General features: G+C 50.7%; 2 protein-coding genes across 8 annotated transcripts in view; both read right to left on the reverse strand.

The window, feature by feature from the left end:
• Positions 1-427: 427 nt before the first annotated feature.
• Psmd2 (proteasome 26S subunit, non-ATPase 2) lies at positions 428-10,854 on the reverse strand. Its single transcript, XM_010624262.3, has 21 exons — positions 10,630-10,854; positions 10,156-10,212; positions 9,672-9,836; positions 8,170-8,291; positions 7,768-7,992; positions 7,215-7,373; positions 6,929-7,073; positions 6,696-6,756; positions 5,473-5,619; positions 5,218-5,324; positions 4,915-5,042; positions 4,620-4,707; positions 3,144-3,306; positions 2,911-3,012; positions 2,589-2,734; positions 2,266-2,349; positions 1,819-1,987; positions 1,637-1,731; positions 1,340-1,466; positions 833-951; positions 428-701 (listed from the first exon to the last, which is right to left on the reverse strand). The coding sequence occupies exons 1-21, from the start codon at positions 10,762-10,764 to the stop codon at positions 519-521; spliced, it is 2,727 nt and encodes a 908-aa protein (XP_010622564.1). The 5' UTR covers positions 10,765-10,854; the 3' UTR covers positions 428-518.
• A 373-nt stretch (positions 10,855-11,227) lies between these two features.
• Positions 11,228-25,173, reverse strand: part of LOC104862338 (EEF1AKMT4-ECE2 readthrough transcript protein) — a 38,879-nt gene continuing 24,933 nt past the window's right edge. For 4 of the 7 annotated variants that reach the window (XM_033762599.1, XM_033762602.1, XM_033762604.1 and 1 more), the window contains 13 exons: positions 24,743-24,885; positions 24,269-24,383; positions 21,817-21,927; positions 18,836-18,934; positions 18,659-18,736; positions 17,885-17,988; positions 17,652-17,762; positions 17,453-17,520; positions 17,080-17,285; positions 16,901-16,996; positions 14,394-16,353; positions 11,364-11,694; positions 11,228-11,263 (listed from right to left, as the gene is read on the reverse strand). In XM_033762599.1, coding sequence (XP_033618490.1) covers positions 16,177-16,353; positions 16,901-16,996; positions 17,080-17,285; positions 17,453-17,520; positions 17,652-17,762; positions 17,885-17,988; positions 18,659-18,736; positions 18,836-18,934; positions 21,817-21,927; positions 24,269-24,383; positions 24,743-24,885 — 1,308 coding nt within the window. In that variant the 3' untranslated portion in view covers positions 11,228-11,263; positions 11,364-11,694; positions 14,394-16,176. Of the gene's footprint in view, positions 11,264-11,363; positions 11,695-14,144; positions 16,354-16,900; positions 16,997-17,079; positions 17,286-17,452; positions 17,521-17,651; positions 17,763-17,884; positions 17,989-18,658; positions 18,737-18,835; positions 18,935-21,816; positions 21,928-24,268; positions 24,384-24,742; positions 24,886-25,173 lie in introns of those variants that run through there. The other 3 variants (XM_033762601.1, XM_033762605.1, XM_033762600.1) reach the window with 2 other exon arrangements.

A 25,173-nucleotide genomic window follows, 5' to 3' on the forward strand; every position in this document is an offset into this window, starting at 1 on the left:
ACTGGCTAGGTGACTTAGTGAGGCAGGAGAGATAGAAGAAAAGCAATACCCCATCTCCAAATTTTAAAAGGGTTGGGTTGAGTAAGGTGGCGCATGCCTGTGATCCCAGCACTCAGGAGGCTGAGGCAGGAGGACTGCTGAGTTTGAGGCCAGCCTGGCCTGCATACTGTGTTCAAAACCAGCCTGAACTATAGTAAGATTCTGTCTCAAAAGGGGGTTGGGGAAGAGTTGAGGCGCTGGTGGCCACTGGGGCACACACACACACACACACACACACACAGAGGAAGGGAAGAAAGGAAAGCTTAGTTCCTTCTGCATAGGCAGCCATCTCCAGCTGAGGCTCAGAGATGCTCCAGATAACGCCATCTCACTCCACACTCCAATCTACTCCACTGCGGAAAACAGACAGAGAGAGACCTCGGGGATAAAGGTATTTATTGAACAAAGTTCAGTAACAAAAGAACCGGAGGTAAGGACAACCCCAAAGGTCCGGAGCAGTGTCCACACCTGGTGGCCCCTTAGAGGTCATAGTTGGGATTCTTCCGAAGGATAACGAAACCTTCCAGAATGGGGGTAACAGGAAGAAACTCCTCAGTGGCCAATTCTGCCCGTTCCCCGTGGGCCAGCAACACTGGGGTTGTGTGCGTCTGAAAGCCCGTGATGGTCTTAGGCTTGCCGGCCTGGCCCACCACATCCACTGCCTGTGGGAGGAGAGAACCGAAATGAGGGGACTCCAGATGGGGCAGGAGCGAGGACACCTCACTGCTCACTCGTTCCAGGGACGCAAGATCACACGTGTGATCTCCAGCCCACCCCTCGCCCAGGCCCTCACCTGGCCCACGCGGACAGACACTGGCAAGGGCCGCAGCTCCTCGTCGAAGGTCACCAGCATTCGGGGCTGCATGGCAGCAACCAGCCCGTACAGGACATAGTGCGATTTGCCTAGGATGACTGAAGGAAGCAAGAGGACAAAGGCTTACGGACGACAAGCAGTGAAGGCCTGGCCTGCACTGGGGAACCCACCTGAGCCCCAGCCCTTTAGCCTGTTATCAGCTGAGCTCATACTGCTGCCCCTTACCGTTTAGCCCATCGGGCCCTAACTCCCTTTACCCACAGCCCTCAGACTTGAAAATCACTTCTCCTAGGCTCACAGGAGCAGAAGTGAGGTTCATCACCCCCAAATCTCTTTGGCTCACATCAGAAGGACAGCAGACAAGTCTCAGGATGCACACAGGCCCAGGCACCCCGTGACACTGAAGGATTCTACACTACCCAGGTGGCCCTGGTAGAGACGGACAGAGAGCGTCATGCGGCACAACGTATTCTGACAGGAACTCACTGTTTCGAACGTCCAGGAAAGACACAAGTACAGTGAGCAGCCCAGCCACAGCCACTTGACTCATAAGCTGCCGGTCACTGTGGTAGGGGCAGAGGGTGAGTGTGCCCTTCCCTAAATGTGTCAGGCCCTGTGAAAACAGGGAAGCGATGCGGAAGGCAGAGAAGGAATCGCCTCACCCAGCCACACAGAAATCCCACGGTTTGTTCACATCTCCCCCAGGCCGAGACCCCTCGTCCCCCTCTGTCATCACCAGCACTGTGCTGGGCACATGTGAAGGAGAGCATGTCTATTCTTTACCTGGGCCAAGCGCACCATGAAGAGGTTGTTGGGGTCCTTGGCGTGATACTGGGCTAACTGGCGCAGCATGGCTGCCAGACGGGCGTTATTGGTACCTGGAAATGTTAAACATGACAGGGGCTGGAAGAAAAGGGACTTTGATCTCCCCTATCTGCTTAAGACCGTTCCTGCCTGCTACTCACCACTGCCCACCATGCCCATGGCAAAGATGGAGTTATAGGAAACCTCCGGATCCGCATCATGAGAGAATTTGCTGAGCGTATCCAGGATGTTGAGTCGTGGGTTTGAGACAGAGATTAAAGCCAGTGCTAAAGGTACGGCCCGCCGGAGAGTGGGCTCCCCATACCGCAACTGGGGACAAAACAAAGCAGGGGAAGGCAGAGTGCTAAAAACATGTTCAATTACAGGCATGGGCTGATGCATGAAAGGGGCCTTAAATCCTGCATATAGAGCACAGCAAAAGACCACTTCTCCACCAAGGAAGACCATCAGCAAAGCTCCTCCGGGGAACTCCAGGCCATCAAAATCAGTGTATCCCAGGACTGGGGGTGTAGCTCAGTGGTCAAGGGTCTGGGTTCAATCCCCAGCACCACCAAAGAAGACATTCTGGTCTCCTCTGCTGTACTCACCAAGTGGCCAAAGGTTCGAAGTGCCATCTCTGCACCAATCTCCTCCCCCATGGCAATCAGGGCGATGCCCAGAACAGCCACTCCCTGTAATTGAAGAGGCAGCAGGACTCACTAATCTACACAGACCAGCACAGCCGCCCTGACTCCAGACCCCTATGAATCGAAGCCACACTGTGGGGACACCCTGGGCCCTCAGGGACAGAGCCACTCTTCTCCTACATTAATACACAGCAGTACACACGGGGCTTTCAAACAAAGCCAAACCGCGTCCCCAGCTGCACGCCACGCCTTTCCTTCTGGGAGGGCCCAGCTGCCCCCATAACCTGATGAGCTCCCATGTCAGCAGGGGCTTCCTTCTTGTCCTTGTCCTTCTTTTCTTTCTTGTCTTTGTCTTCCTCCTTTTCCTTGGAGTCAAAGTGTTCACTACAAATGTGGAGCAGCTGCTGAACCTTCAGCACATTCCCAGAGCCTATAGCAAAGTGAGAAGAGACCAAAATGAGAAGACACCAAGGAGACAGGAAAAGCCATCTAGAATCTAAAGCACATCACAATGAAGAAGAGCAGAGAAACAACTGGGAAAAAAGAGAGGACCAAGAGAGAAGTGGAATCACTGTGTAGGCACAGGACGGTGATGGAGACACACACCTGCATAGGCGCACACATCCACCAGTGTGTTGGCAAAGCTGCGGAAGGGCTCGGACACAACCTCCAGTGCAGCCAGGATCGCCTCGATGGCCTCGCCCTTCCCTGCAGGACAGATTCCAAGGGTCAGAGGCCACATGCTACTGACAGGTTAGCCGGGCACAAGCTGGCTCGTAAGCCCTCCCGCTGTGCCCTATTACTGCCGGGCCCCTGTCCAAATCGAGAGCCCTCCTCACCCAGGTGGTTGAGGCCCAGGCCAAGAGGCAGCCATCGGGCATAAGTGTCCTTAAGCTCAGTCTCCGACTTCTCCATGATGGTCTGAAGAATGGTGGAAGTGACATCTCCATTGCAGGAGCCCACTGCTATCATGCCACAGGCGAGAGCTGTCACACCCGCCACCTAGAAACAAGAAAATCAGCATTACCCACGGGAAGACTTATCTTTCCATGTTTCTTCTTTTTGAGACAGGGTCTCACTAAGTAGACCAGGTTGCCTTGAACCCGCAGCGACCCTGATGCCTCAGCCTGCTGGGATTACAGGCGTGCACCACTGCACCAACACACAATCGTCTGTCTTGATCCAAGACGGTGATTCCTTTCCTAACCACACTAGGTAATAAGCGCGTCCCAATTGTGGATGGAAACACAACAGCATCAACTATTCATCAAGACTTACTGTCTGCCAGCTGCTTTGCATATACTTCACATTTAATCCTCACAACATTGCCATAGAACAGGTCCTGCTGTTACTGTTGGATTGATGAGAACAATGAGGCCTAAGGATACTGAGTTACTTGTCTAAGATCACAGTATGGTATTCGTAAAAGAGGTGGCAGGACTTGAACTCAAGTCTGACTCTAAAACTTTTGCTTTTAGCCACCATATCATATTTACCTATTTCTAAAATGATCACACGTGAGGAAACTTAAAAGTCGGACAGCAAGTAAAACACTGAATGGGCGTTTGTTTGTCAAGCATGGTAGCATACAGCTGTAATCCCAGCACTCAGGAGGTTTAGGCAGGAGGATCACCCTGCGTTTGAGGCCAGCCTGGGCTACACAGTGAGTTCAAGGCCAGCCTGGACAAAGCAAGACCGTTCCTGTCTCAAAAAAACAAAAACAAAAAAACAAGCTAATGAAAATCATTGCTATAGGTTAGATCTGGAATTCCGCAAAGTCCCATGTGTCCACAGGGTGGCACTATTGGGCAGTAGAGGAAAGGAAGAGTGTGAGGTCTTTGGGTCAGAGCAAGAGTGCCCTTGAAAGGGAGAATGGAACCTGGGCCCTTGCTCATGCTTTTTGCTCCCTGGCTTGTGATGAGGTAAGTGGTTTTGCTGCCATGTGTTCTGGCCATGCTATGCTGCTCTACCCAAAGCAATGGGACTGCCTGATCATACACCTCCACATCTGTGAGCCAAAATAAACCTTTCCTGTTTCTAAGTTGTCTACTTCGGGTATTTTGTTACATTGATAGAAAGGTGACCGATACAATCTCAACCACATTAAGTCACTGCACGCTCTAGCCCAAGTAGTTCCTCAAGGATCTCAAGGGCTGAGACCCAATACCAAATGTTAGCTTCAGAAATCTGTTTTAAGGGGTTTATTTCACTGAGATATCTCCACTACACACACACTTCTTTTTCACAATTTGTCACAGAGACAGACTCAGAGTACCCTCCCTACCTACAATAGATGACCAATGGCTTCTACTCACCTCCATGCTGGACTTGGAATCTCCCATCACAGGCAACAGCAGGGTTAGAACATCCTCACGATTTGAGCCTGCATAGGCCAGGCCTAGCCTGCAGTAGCCAGAGAGGCACAGCCGAGGACGAGGTGGGAAAAGAACAGAAAGAGGACTGGTCATTCATTCATCATGTCTACAAATCGAGCAGATACTCAACAGCATAGCAGTGGTCTGTGGCAACATAAAGGGGAAAAAGGCCCAGTTCTGGTTCACCCAGGCTTACAGACTGAGTCCCACCAGGAGGAGAAGCGGAGGGCCTTACCCAAAGATGGACCCGAGCCTCATGGTGTTGCTATTATGGAGCACGTAGTCTGAAAGCAGTGCCAGGGCAGGGTCACACTCATTCCGGACCCCGGAGTTCACAATTCCACAGGCAAGGAGCGCTCCTGACTGCAAAGAGCAAACAGATTCTCCACTCGGGCACTGCACCTTCTCTGCCACAGAGGACACGGCATGGGCCTCACCGTGCACCTAACTTCACTGAAGTAAAGGGGTACACTTCACTAGTGACGGTGAGCTGCTGCTGGGCACCAGACCACAGCAACCCCCAGGGAAGCAGACCAACCTTAATGTAGTCTTCAGAGGAGTACAGGTACTTGTCGATCTGAGTGAGGCCACCATCTACATCCCACAGCAGAATCATGCCAAGGGATGCGGCTGCACTCAACATCCCTACACCAAGGAAGAATCGATCAGCCTTAAAGGGGCCTTCCCTGAGGAAATGTAACCGTCCCAGCCCCAGGAACTGTACAGCAGACCCTTCATCAGGTAACTTACAACTCTAGGAAGCCACAAAGGTACAGTCGTAACAAAATCATACCATGGTCCTTGTTCTTATAAAGCCATTTGTTGCCGTCATCAGTAAGCAATTTGTCCTGACCAAAGGCTGCATTTACAAAGCCATTCACAAAAGAGGAGGCCAGGTTCATGCGAGCAGAGTCCACCTGAGAGCCACTGCCACCAAACCCTGCACAGGAGGGAGGAGAGGAAAGGTTTAGAGCAGGACAAGAAAGGCATACAGTGTGGTAGCCTGTCTCTTGTTTTGAGCTGACCCTTTAGGATCCTCTATCTCTTCCCCAAACAGTGGCTGGAAGAAAGGTTCACAGGAATTATAAGCTCTGTAGGATAAGCGGGTGCTGGGTCCAAGTTAAGGGCACAGTTGGGCAGAGGGCAGATAGGGTTGGTGTCTGAATCTGCAAGAATACAATTGGGGTAGGGTAAGAATGTCTCCTTGATTAGATTAGAGGTGAGACTAAAAGACACCTTATTTAATGGGACTTGGTGGGACAGGGGTGTCTACAGGGAATCCAGAAGCAATTTGGATGGATAAAAATTTGGTGACTTGGTGAGAGTTGAAGCTCACTGGTGGATGTCAGGGATTTTGAATCTGTTTAAGTAAATGGGGTTGGGCTTGTCATGCATGAGATAGGAGGATTGGTGTGCATAGTTTTGGTGAAAATGAGGATATCTTGGCACTACTGAGCTTTGGTTCAAGAGCTGGCAGACCACTGCTTTATAGAGCAGCTATTAATTTTGTGTGGATGTGGATTAGATCGGGCCACAGTTTACAGGGTCTGTGGATATCTTCTTCAAAATTTTTATAAATTTGATAAATCTGTGTCATTCTGAATTATACAAGTTCACATAAGCAGTTCTGTTCCTGGGTAACTGAACAAGTCATTCATTCAAGCCCAAGCAAACAGTCCCACATTGGTTTCATAGTTCTGTGTGTTTGAAGTTTCAGTATTAGAAGTGATTTTACCTGCGTGGCCAGATACAGAAGAGGGTCTAGTGAAAAGTAGAGAAGATAATAGAGATTGTAGTATTGGTTTTGTCACCACTTATTTTATGACACAGCCAGGTCACTGATTCTTTGTGTGCCTGGATTTTCACATGCACACTTCGGGAGGGTGACCATGGCTACTGTTAAGCCTTTGGAAGATGAAGGAGAACAGAATAAGTGGGTCAGCCAAGCCACCATTTCCAATACAAGGGGAGCAATTAATAATCCTTCAATCGCTACACATGGTGAGAGCTACTCACTGTTATTCTCCAGGTGGGTTTTGTAGATGTCGTCAGGCACCTTTGGCTCCATGATGTCCAGCTGAAGAGAAGCCAGAGGGTCACCAATACACCCCTAAGACTCCCCTAGCAGACCCTGTTATCTCACTGCATAGCAATTCTCACTAGGGAGAGACTAGTTGGAGGTAGTCAGGTAAAATGGCAGATAAAATTACAGTCAAAAAGTTTTGATGGAAAAAGGCAAAGATTCTCACCTCCCGAGCCAAGGCCAAGAAGTTGCTGTTGAGCTGTACGTTGGACATGATCTCTGTCAGGTCCTCATACTCCTCTACGTCTTCACTCAGCTCAAGGAACACCCCATGCCGGCCTAGCATGAATGCCATCTGCTTCTGCACCACCCTGCAGGAGAAAGCCATCACACCTGTTCATCATCCACTGAAGGCAAAGGAGCCCCTTAGGCCTCACCGGAAGACCCAGCTCTTTGTGCAAATGCTCCATGCATGGCTGATCTCTTCCTCTGCCACGTTCCTCCCCACATACACATCCTTGCATGAAGTGAAGATGTCTTCCACCAGCTCCATGTCATTGAGCATCAATGCCAATCTCAGAGCTTCAGGGAAACGGCTAAACTTTCGGAATACACCCAAGGCACAACGCAGCAGGGCAGAATTCTCAGGCTCCGGTACGTAATTCACACAACTACAAAGGTAAAATAAAGAATTTGCAAAGAATCATATATTTGTTTACCCCATTTAATTCACTTACCCAAAATAAATACTGAATGCCTACTATATTCTAGGCACTACTCTAGATGCTGGGACTATTAAGGCATCTGTCCTAAAGACTCTGTCCTCTTGAAATTAATGGATGTCAACAAATTTTGCTGTTGATGGGGGGGGGTACCAGGGATCGAACTCTGGTCCTTGCACTTGCAAGACAGGCAGCAGAACCACTAAGCTAAATCCCCGGTGGATGTCAACAAATTAACGACAGCCTGATACGACCCTTGAAACAGATGCTCTGGGAGAACAGAAGAGGCGAACTGGAGAAAGAAATGCAGGGAGAGACGCCAATCTCTACCATGCTCACTCACCTGGTAAGATACAGGCAGACCTTGGCATACGCGTTCTCATCAATGTCCTTCTCCAGCATATCCACCTGCTCGATTTCCATGAGCAGGTCGCATGCCTCATGCTCTGCATTGTGGGCCATGTTGTAGGGGACAATCTCCTTCACAAGGGTAAGCAATGGCTCCCGTTGTACTTTTTCTGCATCATCCAGCTCCTGCCACTCCTTGGCCACTTCTCCTGCCAGATGCCTACAGACAAAGACTGTTAAGGGCACAGTTGTAGGGAAAGCAGTTCCCTGTGGGCCAAGGAACTCGGTGTCTCAGATATTTAGTACATCAATATTCTCATACAGAGAGGACTGGAAAGCTAAATTCAGAACTATACCTCAGAGTCCCCTCCAGAGTGTCAAGAAGAAAAGCTCTTACCTGACATACTCATGACCCCATGACGCCAACTCTTCCTGGGAGCCCACTAACCGGTACTGGAGGCATTCACGTTCCCCACTCATGGTCATAGCCAAAACAGAGATGATGTCCGCAGCAAACCGCTGTAAAGAAACCCGTTCTTGGGAGTCAAACCCAACAGTCCAGGTAAGGGGAGAATGATGAAACTGAGATTACTATCACTGTCTCCCAAACCAGTAACTATATACCAGTCTCTGCACAAAACTGTTACCTGCAAGCCTCTCAATAATCCTAGAGTTGATCATCATCTTGTAAACCAATACAGACGAAATAGGATAAACAACTGAGGAAACCAACAAAGGAGGAGCCTCTGCATGTTACTTATTCTTGAGGTATTGGTAATTCACCACTGAGCTATACCCCTACACTTTTTTGAGAGATTGACCTGAAACTCACTATGCAGTCCAGGCTGGTCACAAACTCACAGCGATCCTTCTGCCTCAGCCACCCGAGTGCTGGCATTATAGGCGTGCACCAACACATCCGGCCCCCTACTCCTTTTTTTTTTGGAGGCAGTATCTCATTAAACTGCCAGTCTAGATGAGCTTCTGGGTTTGAACTTTCGATCCTCCTGCTTCAGCCTCTCAGAGTGCTGGGATGACAGGCATGTTCCACGACACCTAACCCAATTTATTCTTTTAAAAGATGGGATTTCACTATAATGATCAGATTGGCCTCATATTCCTGTACTCAAGGGAAACTCTTACCTCAGCCTCCTGAGTAGCTAGGACTATAGGTGCACCACCTTCCACAGTTTGAATTTTAATTGCTGTAAGTGATTAGGTTTTAAGCAAAAAAAGAACCATAACCTAGAAAGATCACTATTGCCACTTATATAAAAGATAGACTATGTAAGAAGTAAAAAATGAAAGCACTGTTGATTAGAGGGCTGGTCATTAATTTCAGTGAGAACTAAAGATTTCTGGAGGCAGATCCAAGAGGCAGAGAAGTAATTGAACTGGGGATATATTTTATTTACTTATTTATTTATTTACGTACCACGAATCAAACTCAGGACCTTGCAAGGCAAACAGCGGCACCACTGAGCCAAATCCCTGGCTCCTGGGGATATATTTTAGAAATTAAAAAAAAAACAAAAACTGCAAGTACATAAGACAGAAAAAAGAGAAAAACCAGGCCAGGGATTTAGCTCAGTGGTTCTACCACCTGTATGAAAGCATAAGGACCCAAGTTCTATCCCCAGTACAAAAAAAAAAAGAGAGGGAGAGAGAAAAACCAAGACAACACATAAATTGGAAATAGATCACACTGAGGATATCCCAAGGTCCAACACAAATGACAGAAATATCTTCTGAGGTGTTGATTCTCCTTTCACCACTTTTGTCATTTTTTTTCATTGTAATGAATTCTGTTTGACCAGTTATTGGGTCTCTTGAACCCCAGGTCTAAATGAAAAGGAATTCCTCAACTAGGTCCTCTATCAGCTTCTGAAACAGCTTTACCTTATTCTCGCCAGGAGCCATGTTCTCATAGATTTCCTTCAGTTTGCCATAGTGTGGACGCAGAAATTTCAGAGGCTTTGGCACTGAAGTCATAGAAGTTGTAGAAGAACGGATCTGCCTGCGCAGTTCCTCCAGGGCTGGCCGGTACAGGGATGTGTCCTTCTCCTGAACAGGAGATGACAGGCTCAGACAAAAGGAGTCACATTCCTCCAAATCGCAACGCAGAGACACTGAAACAGTATTTCCACTAGGGACATAACTATGTCTTCCTCATCTGTCACTGCCCAACACCCTGCACATCACCTGACACAAAAACAAGTAGCCCACTTCAAATATCCTTTGTAACTCTCTTCCTTCACATCTTCATCACAACACTGATCCTAAAACGTAGTCCATCTCAAACAGGAGATGTTGCCTCAGAACAGAATAAAGCAGAAAGTGGGAAAGATCCGAATATACCGGTGCGTATTAACATAAGACTCACCCCCAGTCGTTCCACGAGCATCTCCAGTTCGTCTTGAAGTTGTTTATCCTCCTCAGACTGGAGGGTTGGGGGAAGAAGCTCGTCAAGAGAAGGACCCCACTCATATCCGCCTCCCATTCACACTGGGGCAGGTGGAGGGCGCCAGCCTCCTAGGAGGGGCCAGTTGGACAAGAAGAGGGGGCGGGAATGGGAAGCCCGGTGGGGAAGGCAGTTTCTGAGCGAGGCTTCGCTAGAATGTCATTCTTGGAAAAGAGGATGACTACGACTCCGATCCCATCTCAAAGGCGGTGGTGGTATCGCGGAATGGGAGGGGGGGGCCAGAGAGGCAGGACGCTAAGGGGAGGCAGAGTGCTAGGAGCCCGGGGGTCTCCCCATCCGCCCTCTGCCGCCGTTGCCAGCAGGGCCCGAGGCCTGCGAGACCGCGGTGACTCAGCCCCGCGGCCTCCTCTGCCGGCTCCCGGGTCCGCGCCTCACCAGCTCCTGCTCTTTGTCCTTGTCTCCCGCATCCCTCCGCTCCTTGCCGCTCGACTTGTCGTCCGTACCGCCAGGGGATGTCCCTGGGGTCTGCTGAGGCTGCACGGATGCCTTGTCCCGGCCACCCTCCTCCATCTCCGCCACCACTGCTGGACCGCTGCGCGCGCACCTGCTAGCACCGCCCCTCCTCCCAGAGGGCCTCGCGCGAGCTGTCGGAGGCGTCCCGCCTCCTCGATACCCCGCCCACAACCGGAAACATTGGGAGTTCGGCTCTTCGACCCCGCCCCCGGATGCCCGCTGGGAACTATGATTCCCAGCCTCCCGCGCGCCACAGGCTCCTCCCCGCCTCACGTCACCTGGACGTGCGGCGTGGGGATTGGCCCGCTGCAGGTGAAGGGGGAGCTGCCGGTGAACAGGATACCCGAAGATAGGTTTCCTACCAATGTTAATAGAACCGATCTTGGCACCTCAGCGGGTTGAGTGTGGTGTGACGGACAGGACTGGCTTGTTTTTTTCTGTAGACATGGTCTCGCTGGCCTTGAACTATGTAGCCCAGGCTGGCCTCGTACTCGCGGTGATCCTCCTGCCTCATCCTCCCAGTGCTGGGATTACAGGAGTGCGTCTCCTCTCTCGGCTGACAAATAAAATTATTGAAATCCAGAACTCCTGAATGAAGACTGTGGGAAGCCTGTGTTATCTGTTATCTGATATCACCGTAAGGGTGTTGCTATTACCTTAATTCCTTTTAGGAGCCTGGTGGCGTAGAAGTCGCTAAAGTAAGTGCTGTGTCCAGGGCCAAATTCTGGAGCTAAAGACAGACTATGGCAACTTCAGTCTTGCCCTTGCTCTTTGGGGTTTTTTCCCGTTATGATGTAGAAGAGGTGGAACTAAAAGGCTTTATGTCAGGACTACATGAAGGGGGTGTGAGTCCAGGTCCTATCCGGTCACGTGCCCTAGATTCAAGAGTTGACCCGCAGATTTTCAGCCTTCCATGGCCTTTCCGTGGCCTTAACTCCCAAGGTTTCTTCTTTTTTGGGCTGTGGGTGGATAGGTGTGGGTGTGTGTCTAGAAGGTGAGAAAAAAAGAAAATAATTCTCTTTCCCTTTTCCTAGTAGGAACACTCACCATTTTGACTGCAGTCTTGTTTTATGCATTCTAACCCACTAAAGAATGCAAAAAGTGCCGGGTGTGGTGGCGCATGCCTGTAATCCCAGCACTCAAGAGGCTGAGGCAGGAGGATCGCTGTGAGTTCAAAACCAGCCAGGGTCTCAACTACATAGTGAGACCCTGTCTCAAAAAACAAAACAAAAAACAACAACAACAAAAAAAAAACAAGAATGCAGAAGGTATATTTTTTTCTTTTTAATCTAGATGGAATACTTAGCACTGAATGTTGGCTAAATGTTTAATGGATGTAGATGTAGAGTTTGAAGCCCATTTTGAAAAACCTGCTCTTTTCCACTCAAGCTAGGACTCTAGCCATAACCCTGCATTTCCCTTGGCAACAACTCTCCCAGCCTGGCTCTGGGGACGGAAGTTGGACAGTTCATAGGTGTTGTGCTTATTCTGTGTCTATCTTCAGGATGTCCATACTTCTTCACACTTTCTCTAGCCATCTATAGAGAGATTTCTCTCCATTTTTCCCTGGCTCCCTTCTATCCAATCTGAGATTTTGTGGTACACACCAGTCACTAGCACCTGGAGGCCGGGCGTGGTGGTGCACACTCGGAATCCCAGCACTGGGGGTGGGGGGGCTGAGGCAGGAAGATCACTGAGAGTTGGAGACCAGCCTGAACTACAAAGTGAGACTCTGTCTCAAAAATAAAACAACAAACAAAAACAGCGCTTGGAGATGAGATGGACACTGTGGCATAAAGCACAGCCCGTTAACTAGCTGGTGACTCCAGAGGGAAAAAGAGTTGTCATCCTGTTTTTCAACTTTGTGGTTGGTTTTAAATTTTCCAAACTAAAAAGTTGCAAGAGTAGGAGAGTGCAAACTTTAAAGATAGACAGATTTAGGGCCAGGATTTAGCTCAGTGGTTCTGCCACCTGCCTCGCAAGCACAAAGTCCCAAGTTTGATCCCTGGTACCAAAAAAAAAAGAAAAGTAAAAACAGATTTAGTGTTTAAAGCCAACTGTAACACCTAGGTAAGCTACCTAATCTCTTTCAACCTGGCTTCTGCCAATGTAAAATGTGAGCGATAAACTGTATCTTTGCTAAGTTACTTTGAAAACAAAATGAGACAATGTACAGAAAGTGTAGACAATATATAGACAGTGTAGACAATGTATAGAGAGTGCCTCTCTAGGTGCCCTGCAATTAAAAAGGAGGCAGTTCATTTTACTTTCCAAATACTTTGAATTTACCAGGCTGAGTAAAACACATAGCCCATACCCGGAATTCTTTCCACCTCCAAGCACTCAAGATTCCAAGCTTCTCATCAAATGCAAGTGTTGAGCCTGGCAGTGCATGGCTGGGCACACCGCTGGAATCCCAGCGCTCGGAGGCTGAGGCAGGAGGATCACCCTGAGTGGGAGGCCAGCCTGAGCTACAGCGTGAGTTCAAGGCTACATAGTGAATGGCATAGCAAGACCCTGCTCAAAAAAAGAAAAAGGGAAAGAGAAGCAAACGTCTGGCAGTTATTTTCAAGGACCCTTGGATAATACCATGTCCTGCTTCCGTCTTCACTTCCGTTAGACTACCGTGCCAGGAATACTCCTTCCTACAATTTGGCCGACTCCCAATTTTGTGGTCAAACCGTTCTCCGATTGAGTACCAACACAGGACTTGCCCTCTCCTAGGTCTTCCTTCAAACTGCGCCATCAGCCTGCCATGCTGCTCCCAAACACGGCCTGCAAGGTAGACCTGTGTGTCTTACCGATGCCGCCACTCATCTGAGAACCATCAGCCCAAAGCCACCGCTTTCGTGACACCACGTCCACTGGCTGGACACACGACTGCACGGCTCCACTGGCTTGCTGCTTTGTTTGTACAGCATTCTCCAAACAAGCAGATTGCTGTGTGTCACCCATTATGATTCCCTCCTTTTACACCTGCTGTTACCACCACCCTCCTCCAGACTCTCTGCCCCCGTAGTATCCCCTTCATTTACCCTCTTCTGATCTTCCTAAACACTCTGCATTTCTAAGCATGACCCACCCCTTCAAGACTTTTCATAGTGCTATTCCTTTGGAATGGAACGCCCTTTACTATTTTCAGCTAGTAAATTCTCCCATCCTCTGGGACACTTATACTGCTGTACCTTTCAGGCTGTTTCTTCCCTGTGTAGGATACCTCTCCTGCTTTACATTCTGAGCTCCTGGAGACAAGGAAGTATATCTTACTTTTGTGCCTGTAGCACCCAGCCTAATGCCTGGCTTGTGGGAGGCCTTCATAAAGACTTACTATGTGTGCTGCGTATTTGGCTCAGTGGTGTTGCCACCTGCCTTGCAAGTGCAATGGTCTGAGTTTGATCCCTGGCACGTGCGCGTGCGCGCACACACACACACACACACACACGCACACAAAAGACTTACTATGTGAATGAACAAATAGCTTTGTATTCCTCTTCAGTCATCTATTTGCTCAATATTGGCCCTTTGGGGCTTTCTCTGGAGCCCAGAGATGGGAGTTGGAAAACTGTCAGGATTCCCCATATGTGATCGATAATAGGCCCATTGCAACTTTGTTTTCTGAGGGACTCTTCCAGCCTGACATCTCTAAAGTGCTCCCAAGGGTAAAATCCTATTTCTTGGCACGTTACCTTCTTGAGGACAGGAATTAGACTTCCCAGCGGGACGGCACGGGGGATGGCCCAGCACGTTAGCAGTGATTGCTGCTGTGTGTCTATCCAGAAGCACAGTCCTTTCTTTCCCCTGCTTCTTCCACACAACACAGCACAGATGCACAGCACAGCCCGATAGGGCTACGAGGACACAGGTCACGCCGGTCACCGGATGCTCACCTCTCCTGGCCTCTGGAACCAAGCACACGCTGAGTACTTGGCAAACAGATGCCGCCTGGCTTCGCTTCAGGCCAGTGTTGTCTAGGCTTCCTGCAGCTGCCTGGCTGTCGCCAGTGCCTGGCCCAGAGGAGCACGGAAATGCACTCACTGCTGCGACGGCCCCACTCAGAAACATGGTGAACCTGCCCAGAAAACACGTCTGTGCTACAGTCTCTTCCGTCATCATGACGTTGAGGGTGGACCAGTAGTGATTAAGAGGGTCTGAGTTCCACACCTGACTTTAATGCAGTCTTCCAGGTGAGCTCGTGAAGATAAAAAATGAAACAGGAGAACAGTCACCGAAGGGCAGAACCGTCTCATTCACCTTTGTATACCCAGTGCCTGACACGTTGTTGGTGCCCAACGTCTATTCTAAAAAGTCGATCTATGAATGTGTGAGTTAATAAACGGGTGAATGAGCGAGGAAATGAGCCACCTAGCACAGTGCCTGGAACGCGAGGTCCCGGGAAGATGCTGCTGCCTTCCCCTCCGTGTTTACTGACTGCGTGCGGCCCCTGGAAGGCCTCGACGGTGGGTGGGATGCCTGGCTCCCGGGAGCTCTGAGCCTTTGAGGTCACGAGGAACCGCCTGCCTGCTCAGCCGCCAGTCAGGGCCGGGCCTCCAGCTCTCGGGGCTCCCCCATCTTCCTAGCTGCCCTGACCCGGGCGCCGCCCAGACTCCTTCCTCTTCCGCATCGCCCCTCTTTCTCTGTCTTCTCAGGGCTTCGAACCTCAGGCCCCTGTCTCTGGTGAGTGAGTAGATGAGGGTCCAGAAGAATGCCGGGCGCAGTGGTTACTCAGTAAATATGAGTGGACGAGGAAAACGAACAACAGAGACAGAACTGAAGGACGAGGCAGGCTGACTGACGCGGGTCTATTTATTGGCATACGGTCCCACAAGGCCAACACCACACACTCCCCACCCTCTTCCCTGTAAAAATAAACTCTGTCCTTCCCTCTCCCTGCTCTGTCTGCTTGGTCTAGGGAGAATCATTCACCCCTGAGACTGATGCCCTGAAAGAGGAACCAACATCCCTACACACACCCGCTTCCGCTCTCAGCCCAGGGGCCAGCAGGGAAGCTCTGGCGTCCACTGACAGCCACACAGGGGTCTGTCCGTGAGGGTCAGCAGCAGTGCATGGTGGCAGCAAAAGGTGCACGGGGCTGATGGGAGCCGAGCCTGCGCCTACGTGGGCACTGGGCGAGTCAGAGGGGCCAGGGAGGCCGGAATCAGCCCCGCACGCTCAGAGCAGGGTGGGCATGGTGGGCCCCAAGGCCCCAAGCTCACTGAGTTGGGGCCAAAAGAGGCAGACTCCTTCCTGTGGGACTGGCCCCCGCTCAGACCTCCCCCAGGCTGGCTGACACAGAGGGATGTCACAGTGAACGGTGGGGGCTCTGCTGGAGGCAGGGGCACCCCCAAAGCAGAGGCACAATGTGGCGGGGGGTGGGAGGGACCGGACCCAGCCCAGCTCACGTTTGCTTCCTCCTAACCCAGGCCCCCCAGGCCCTGGCGACAGCCGGCCATCCCCCTGCACCCCTGCAGTCTACCACACCTCACACAGCTGCCCGGAGTTCATGGGGGAGCCGACAGGGCAGCCGAAGTGGCGCAGGAAGTCGCGGGAGTTGGAGAGAGTGCCCAGCACGCGGAAGCGGGCAGGGCTGTGGGGGTCGGTCACCAGCCCCTCGTGCGAGCTCTCTGGTGTGCGGACTGAGCACCACACCTGCGGGCCAGGACAGACGGGGGACACAGGGTGTGGAGCGTGGAGCTAGAGAAGAGCCACATCGGGGCACAAAGCACCCTGGCCCGAGTCCTCTGCTCAGGGGGCCCGAGGGATGCTCTGGGGGGCATGGCCCCATCTCAGCTCTAAGGGAGAGGCGCCGACTCTGTGAATGTGGGCAGCGGAGCAGCACAGCCCCTCCTGGCTGCTCACTGTAGGCAGAGCACTAGGGGGACCTCCTGCCTGAGTCCCTGCCGGCCACTGACTTCATTCCTGGCCATCCTGAACGGTGTCCTCAAGCTTCAGTCCCCTCCTCCATCCCTACCCCACAGCGACAGGCAGAGGACGGAGGCCTGCTCCTACCTCTTCCCCCTCAAGCAGGCCAGCCCTGCCCTTTGAGATCCGAAAAACCCTACTGAAGACCTCTTCCTCCTCAGTCCGCTTCTGTGGGCTCTGGTCCTTCCCCACCCATCTCCCATACCCCAACTTCAGCCCTTCTCTTGAATGCCTCCAGCTCCTACTGACGACTTCCCGGAGGGAGTGGAAATACCTGGGCGAATCCCACGAAGAAGAGCTGGTGGTTGGTGAGCCCCACAGCTGGCAGCTGCTGCTCCTCCCCGTGCTTCCTCAGCCACGCTTTGTACGCCTGGGGGAAGAGGCGGGGACAAGTGCCCAGAGCCCGCCTTCCTCCCCAGCCCTTCACCCCAGCTGCCCTGCCGAGACACTCACGTTGTAGGCAGCCTTCAGCCCCCCATTATCTGCAATGTTCTCCCCCAGGGTCTGGCGGCCGTTGAGCCTCTCCCCGTTGACCTGGTACTGGCTGTACTGCTCCTCCATGCAGGCCGTGTGGTTCCGGAAGGCTGCCAGCGACTCATTCTGCCACCAGGGCCTTAAGTTCCCTTCCTTGTCATACTCGCGCCCTGAGGAGAACTCACCTTGGTGGCCCACCAGACGACAGCTCAGCCACGGGGAGGGGCAGGAGTGGCCCCACCAGTGGTCCACAGACGCCAGAGCCTCACGGGTCCACCCCCAACATCCCACTCCTTTGCGGGAGACACTGGGAACTCAACTCACTGGTCAGGACATTTGCGTGGGCCCCTACCTTGGTCGTCAAAGGCATGTGTCAACTCGTGGCCCATGACCACACCAATGCCACCAAAGTTTAGGGCCCTAGCAAGGGAGGAATGCTGAGTGAAGATACAGTGGGGTGGGCTTCAGATCCCCGCTCTGGCTCTGCTCCCGGCTCACCCACTGGCCCAGGCACAGGCACAGGCACCCAGCCCCGCCTGCCTCAGACACACTTGGGATGGTTGCAGGAATAGAAGGGGGCCTGCAGGATGCCGGCAGGGAAAACAATTTCATTCTTGGTTGGAAGGTAGTAGGCGTTCACCGTCTGGGGCGTCATGCTCCACCTGAGGGAGGAAGTGGGACAGACCAAAGCTCCGGACTCTCCTGGTGCCCGACTTCCTGCGAGGGCCCTGGGCTCCCCACCCCTGAGGCCTCTACCTAACTCCCCCCGGCCTCCCACTCTTACTGGTCTCGGCTGGGAGGCTTGCGGAGTTGGTCAGCCATCACCTTAGCGGAGAAGTTGTACAGATTCAACATGTTCTGGAAGAAAGACTCTTCGGAGACTTCATACTGTGGAGAGGTTGGGAAATAAAAAGAAAAGGAGAATATGCCAGAGAAGATAACAGAGCCAGCTTGCTACTCATTAGTACTTTGAGTCTTAGCTTCCCCAACTGTAAAATGGGGACACTACAGTAGATAATTGCCAATATTTAAAAAGCACTGGGCCAGGGACCTAGCTCAGTGCTTCCACCACCTGCCTCACAATCATAAGGTCCCGAGTTCGATCCCCAGTAAAAAAAATTTTTTTTAAATAAACAAATAAATAAAAAGTACTTATGTTACAGGTACTACATATTTTTTAAAGCATGCTGCCTTCTGTTCTCACAATGATCCTGTGAAGTAGGCAGTGGGAGGAGGGTCACGGTTTGTGAAGGTATTGATATTATGGGTGGCTTCTTTTTCTAATTAATTTTGCAGACAGAGAAACCGAGGTCCGGAGAGATCTTCTCCAAGGTGACACAGTTAGTTAGGGCTAGGAACACGACTCAGTGCAAACCTGGCTCAGAGCCCTGCTCGCTCATTAACGCTGTATTTTACTGCCATCCGCCCGCAGCCCGGCGCACAGCCAGCATCCGCCTCCGGGAGGAACCAACAAACATCTCCGGTCCTCCCAGTGCTGAGTCCAGAGCACTGAGGCCACGGGACAGCCCCCGCCATGGGTCTGAAGGTCAGTACTCACCCCGTCATAAACATCATCCAGCTCCTTGGGCTCCAGGATGAAGTCTGGGAAGCCAATCATGTCGTAGATGGCATCTGCCTGCAGAGACCGGGTGAAGGGTTCCCTTCCCAGCTCCCAGCGAAACGCAGTTCCCCATCCCCACCTCGAGATGGCGCTCCAACCACAGCCACCGCTTACTTTCTCCTTGGCTGCCTGCCGGGTCTTCTCATCCATCCAAACCAGCTGGTCCAGGGCCTCTTCAAAAGCAGAGCGGATTTCGCTGATCATCCCCTCCGCCTGGGAGAGAGAGGCTGAGTCAGCCTCCTCCTGCACTGTCCTCCGTCCCCGCTCCCCCATGCACCTCAGAACGCCCTGAGAAGGCAAGCGAAGCACAGCAGCACACCCTGTAATCTCAGCACTCCGGGAGGCCGAGGATTGTGAGCTCAACCTGAGCAATTTAGCAACTTCGAAAAATAAAATTTAAAAGGATTTAGCTCAGTGGTAATGCGCCTGCCTTGCAAGCACAAGGTCCTGAGTTCAATCCCACGTACCACCAAAAAAAACATAGGGCTGAGGGTCAGAAGTGTAGTTCAGCGGCTCAGCGCCTTCCTGGCAAGCACAAGGCCCTGAGATCGAGTCCCCGTACCAAAAAACAGTGGGGCAGAGGATGTAATTTAGTGCAACGACCCTGGGTTCAACAGTTCCCAGTACTGCAAGGCGGGGGGAGATGGAAGGGGGAGGGGAAATAATACACTGTGAAGGGTATTGATATCATGGGTGGCTTTTTTTCTAATTACTAAAAATTTGGGGCCAGGGATTTAGCTCTGGTTCTGTCGCCTGCCTTGCAAGCGCAAGGGCCAGAGTTCAATCCCTGGTACCAAAACAATACAAAACAAAAATTTTAATTGGCAATAATATAATTTAATACAATACAATGATTTTTATTTGACTATGAAAGATAAAGCACTAAGAGAAAATTTGGAAAATTGAGAAGCGTTGAAGAAGAAAATAGACAACTTATAATCCAATCACTGAGCTAACGTTTTTAAGGGAAAGAGGGTCTTGCTATGAAGTCCAAGTGACCTGGGATTCACCATCTTCCCACCTCCACCCTCCCAAGTTCCTGGATTACAGGCATGTACCACCAGGCCCAGCTTCTTTTAACATTTTAATTATCTGCTGCTAGTGTTTTCCCCTGCCCGGGTATATACATTTAAAATATGGAATTATTTTGAGTAACATATTTTTTGACAGTAGTGGGGATTAAACGAAGGACCTTGCAAGTTAGCCAAGCACTGCACTTATACCCCATTTTATTTTATTTTATTTTATTTCTCATTGAGTTTATCGGTACATTTTAGGTATACAGTACAGTTACATTCATCTTTGGGATCTTGTACCTTTACATGATAGGTCTTGGTTCTACCCCTTTTTAAAATTTATTTTTGGGGGGCTAGGGATGTAGCTCACCAGTCTGCACCTGCCTGGCAAGCCCAAGGTCCTGAGTTTAATTCCAGATACAAAAAACTAAGTAAAAAAATAAATAAAATGTCTTTTTCTTTTTCTTTTCTTTCAAACTCAGGACCTTGGGCTTGCAAGGCAGGTGGTGGCACCACTGAGCTAAATCCCCGGCCCCTATTTTTCTCTTTTATATCTATTTATTATTTATGTATTTTTGAGACCAGGTCTTATTATCTATCTCAGGTTGGCCTCAAATTCTTGACCCTAAGGCGGGGGATGTAGTTCAGTGGTGCTATGCCTGCCTGTCAAACACAAGGTCCTGAGTTCAATCCCCATACCAAAAAAAAAAAAATCGTTACCCTCCTATCTCAGCCTCTGGAGTGCTGGAATTAGAGCCATGTACCATTAAGCCTGGTTCTTACTTTTACTTTTGAGGCATAGTTTTGCTACATTGATCAGACTGGCCTGGAACTCTTGATCCTCCTGCCTCAGCCTCCGGAGTACTAGGACTATAGGTATGGGCCAGACATTCTGGATCTATCTACCTCTTATTTATTTTATTTTTTTAATTTGAGAGCTTGTTTGGAGATTCCAGCAGGCGAGTGCAACTACTCAGATACCCTTTTGTCCCTCTCTATCGGGGGTGGTCATCTCTTGGACCCAGTGTGCAGCTTCGGGAGGGACGCACATGGAGCTGTGAGGGAGGAAGGGGACACCCGCCTAGCCAGCAGGATCAATGGGGTGACAGATGCTGCAGCCAGATAGCCCTCACATCCTAGCTTTTAATTTAAAAAGAGACTTCAGCCAGGCCTGGTGGTGCTCGCCTGTAATCCCAGCCACTGAGGCTGAAACTGCAGTTTTGAGAGTTCAAGGTCAGCCTGGGCCACTCAAAGAGACTTTGTCTCAAAATTAGAAAGGCCTGGGATTGTAATTCAGTGGCAGAGTGCTTGCCTAGGATGTGCAAGGCCAGGGTTGGATCCCCAATACCACAAAAAAAGGAGAAAAAATGTTCAGCTTAAGAGCTGCCTCAATCCATCCTAAGCTCAATTTGTTTTTCCTTTACCTGATGTAAGGCATTTAAGCAGTTTTCATTTCCCCTGTTATAAATATTGTTATAAACACCTTTATGGCTGTTCTCAGAAGTGCACACCCGTATTCCCACATCCTCAGGAGCCTGAGGCAGGAAAATGGCAAGCTCAAGGCCAGCTTGTACAACTTAGCCAGAACCTGTCTCAAAATACAAATTAAAGGCAAGGATATGGGGAAAAAATGAGAACCAAGACCTGTCATGTAAAGGTACAAGATCCCAATGATGAATGTAACTGTACTATATACTTAAAAAGTACCATTAAACGCAATAAGATAAAAAAAAAAACACAAAATAAAAAGCTGGGAAGGTAGCTCAGTGGTAGAGTGCTTGCTTGGTATCTGTGCACCCCCAAACTCCATCCCCAATACCACACATAGGAAAAAAAACCATGTGAATAAGACTATAAGCACAACCATTATCATTTCCTAATAAAATATTATTTTTAATTATATAGCTAATAAACTCACTATAAAAACATTATAAATTTCATAGGATGAAACATCCTCATAACCCCACTGCTCAAAGCAACAAGTGTCTATGAGTTTCCTTCCAGTTTTTTTTTTTTTCTATATGAACAGTGAGTTTTAGATAAAACAAAGGACTGTGTCGGCCGAAGTCTGAGACTCACAATTTCCTTGCTTTGTCGGTCAAATGTGGCTTTCACAAAGAGGGACCCAAGAGCAAAGCCCAGGGCGTCATCCGTGTTGGAGATACAGGTCTGCCACCGCGGCGTGCAGGACTAGAAAGAGACAAAGAGCCAGGCCCTAGAGACAGCTCTGTCTCTGTGCAGTCTGGGGCCCACTCAGCTCTGGACAGCAGCAGTCTGAGCGTGGGCGCCAGCTCTCCCTCCAACTCCAGGGAAGACCAAGGTGACGACAACCAGCAGCTCCCCACTCTACTGTCAGCACTCTCCTCCTCTGGTCATTGCGGAAATTTCTCTGTCCAGTTGGTGCTGCGTGACAGACACCTGGGTGTCACCCCATCCCCTTCCACCTCCCTACGCCCGCCTTCACTCTGTCACTCGTGTTTACCGACTCGACTTCTCCTGTCTACCTTGTCCTCACCTCCTCACCCCACAACACTGTCACCTCTCCTTTTTTTTAATGGGTGCACTCGGGCCACACTGAGTAAAGGGCCGTCATCGTACGTGTAGATGACATGCGCCTGTACACACAGGAAGCCTGTAACACACCCCTTACCCTCGCCTCCACATACCTTCCCTCTTCTCTAACCTTCCTAAGTTTTTGATACTGGGAGTCGAACTCAGGACCTTGCACTTATAAGGGGCCACTGAGCTAAATCCCCGAGCCCATCTCCCTTCTATTTTTATGTCATTTTCCCCTCCTCCTAAATTTCACACAGGAGAGAAAACATACAGTACTTGTCCTCCTGAGCCTGGCTTACTTCGCCCAGCATGATGATCTCCACTCCCACCCCTTTCCCATAAATGATATGCTTTCTCTCCCTTCTAGTTGAATAATAATCTACTGCAACACTATCATCTCCTTTTTTTTTTTTTGAACCGGTGATCTAACTCGGGTCCTTATGCTTGTGAGGCAGGCGGCTGAACCACTGAGCTAAATCCCCAGCCCCAACACTATCATCTCCTGCTGAAAATTGCAGTTGCTTCCTGACTTTTATCTGACTCCCGTTCCCGTCCCCTTTCCCTGCTGCTCCTCTCCAAAATATCATTTCCAACATGACCTGACTCTGACTGCTGTCTTGTGCTCACAACTCTGGTTCCCCCTCTGTGAAAGAATCAAAGCCAGACTTTTTTTGGGGGGGTACTGGGGATCAAACTCAGGACCACGAGCTTTGCGAGGCAGGTGGTGGAACCACTGAGCTAAATCCCCAGCAAGGCCAGATTTCTCAAAACAGCAGTCAGATCCCTTTCAGGATTCTCTATGCCCACTTTACCAAACTCAGTCTCGCTCAGCCAGGCATGGTGGCGCATGCCTGTAATCCCAGCACTCAGGAGGCTGAGGCAGGAGGATCGCTGTGAGTTCGAGACCAGCCTGGGCTACATAGTGAGTTCCAGGTTGGTCTCAACTACACAGTGAGACCCTTTCTCGCTCTTGTGCAAACCCCTACCGGAACTCACTCATGCAAACAGAGCCAGGAGTCGCTGTGAGTTCGAGACCAGCCTGGGCTACATAGTGAGTTCCAGGTTGGTCTCAACTACACAGTGAGACCCTTTCTCGCTCTTGTGCAAACCCCTACCGGAACTCACTCATGCAAACCTGCCACACCCCTTCTGGCCTCTGGACGCATGTGAATGCTCTCCCATCGGGTGGGAATACCCTTCCTTGATGCCCCTCGGAGAATTCCTTCTCCAAATGCATCTTCTTAAAGAAACCTGTCCTGATACTGTCCCACTGTTCCCCAGGTAGACAATGCTGTCCCCACCTCTGTCCTTTTTATTTTTCATTTGGGGGTGGGGATCTCACTAATTTGCTAAGATGTCCAGGCTGTCCTCAGACTTGCAGCTCTCCTGCCTCAACCTCCCTAGTAGATGGGATTGCAGGTAGGAACCTCTACACTCAGCTTGCCTTTCTTACCTTTTGTTTGTTGGTCGGTTCGAAGCAGGGTCTCACTTTGTAGTTCAGGCTGGACCTGAACTCACTATGTAATTCAGGCTGGCTGCAAACTTGTGACAATCCTCCTGCCTCAGCCTCCCGAGTGCTGGGATTACAGACGTGCACCTCTGCACCCAGCTCTTCTCCCTCACTTAATGGGCATCTTGAAATGAAAGCAGCATGCAGGCGTCCTCTTCATCCCCCCAGAAGCTAGGTGCCTACCTATATCTCACTTATGCTAACTTGGAGGATCCTCAGGCCAACCCTGCAAATTATTTCTGCTTTACAGACAAGGAAGTGGGGAAGAGAGGTTTGGTGGGATGCCCAAGGTCCCACAGGCTAAAAACCAGAGGTGGTGAGACTGGAACCCAGGACAGCTTGGTTGCAAATCCTGTGCCGTGCAGCTTGCACGTGGGCACCTTGAAGCAAATGGTGCCTGACACCCTGGAGGTGGCAGCATCAGCTAGGGTGGGTCAGAAGGTGGGGCGGAGCTGGGGAGCCCACCTTCTTGGTGCCGTAGAGGGTCTCCAGCAGCTTCTCCTGCGCGGACTCAAAGCGCCGGTCCAGGCTCGCAGCTGTCTTCTGCACCAGGTTCCAGATCAGGTAATTGTTCAGGACACTGACATCCACACAGGGAAATAAGGAAAGGGCAGGTGGGGAGCCTTCTCCCTCTCCCCAACGACTGTCCCTAGGAACACGCATGCGGGTGGCGGGAGTCCCGGGAGGCTCACGTGGAAGCCGGCCTGGAGCCCCCTCACCCTGGGCCCAGCCACCTGCCTGCAGAAATCAGCTTCAAGCAAGGAGCAGAACTGGAGATCACAAAGGGCGTCCTGAAATTCTAGCCCAGGCAACCTCATTTGATGCTCGGAAGACCCAAACCTTCTGTCTGGCTGTGCCAGTCCACTGTGCCCAGGCCCTGCCAGAGACCTCCCCTGAGCTCAGAGTCCTCCTTCCCAGGCATCTGGGGGTTCCCCTCACCTTGGTTCTGTGCTGTTGATGAGGTCTGATACCTGCTGCAAATAATCCATGCCATACACCACCACCGGCTCAGAGTCACTCAACTCCAAGGGCGACAGCAAGAAAGACAGGAACTCCAGCCAGTTCACCGCTGGTGCCAGAGCCTGAGAGCAAACAAACTCTCAGGCATCCTCGCCTGCCAGCTTGGCTTCCCGCACTCCCCTCCCCCGTTGATATGCTGTAGCCCGGGAGTCCTTCGGTGCCATGGCAACAGCTACTGGCTCCTTGGGGACTCCTTCCTGCAATAAACCCTTTCCAGGCCCTCAATCTTGGAGCCCAACCACTTACTATGATGAGGAAAATCACCAATTGTGATACTCAGCTGCAGCAAAGATACCCAAATATTTTCTTTTTCTTTTTTCTTTTTTTTTTTTTTTTTTTTTTTTTTTTTT

This window comes from Fukomys damarensis, unplaced genomic scaffold (genome assembly GCF_012274545.1).
Source record: "Fukomys damarensis isolate Sample0158 unplaced genomic scaffold, DMR_v1.0_HiC HiC_scaffold_12, whole genome shotgun sequence".
NCBI lineage: Eukaryota > Metazoa > Chordata > Mammalia > Rodentia > Bathyergidae > Fukomys > Fukomys damarensis.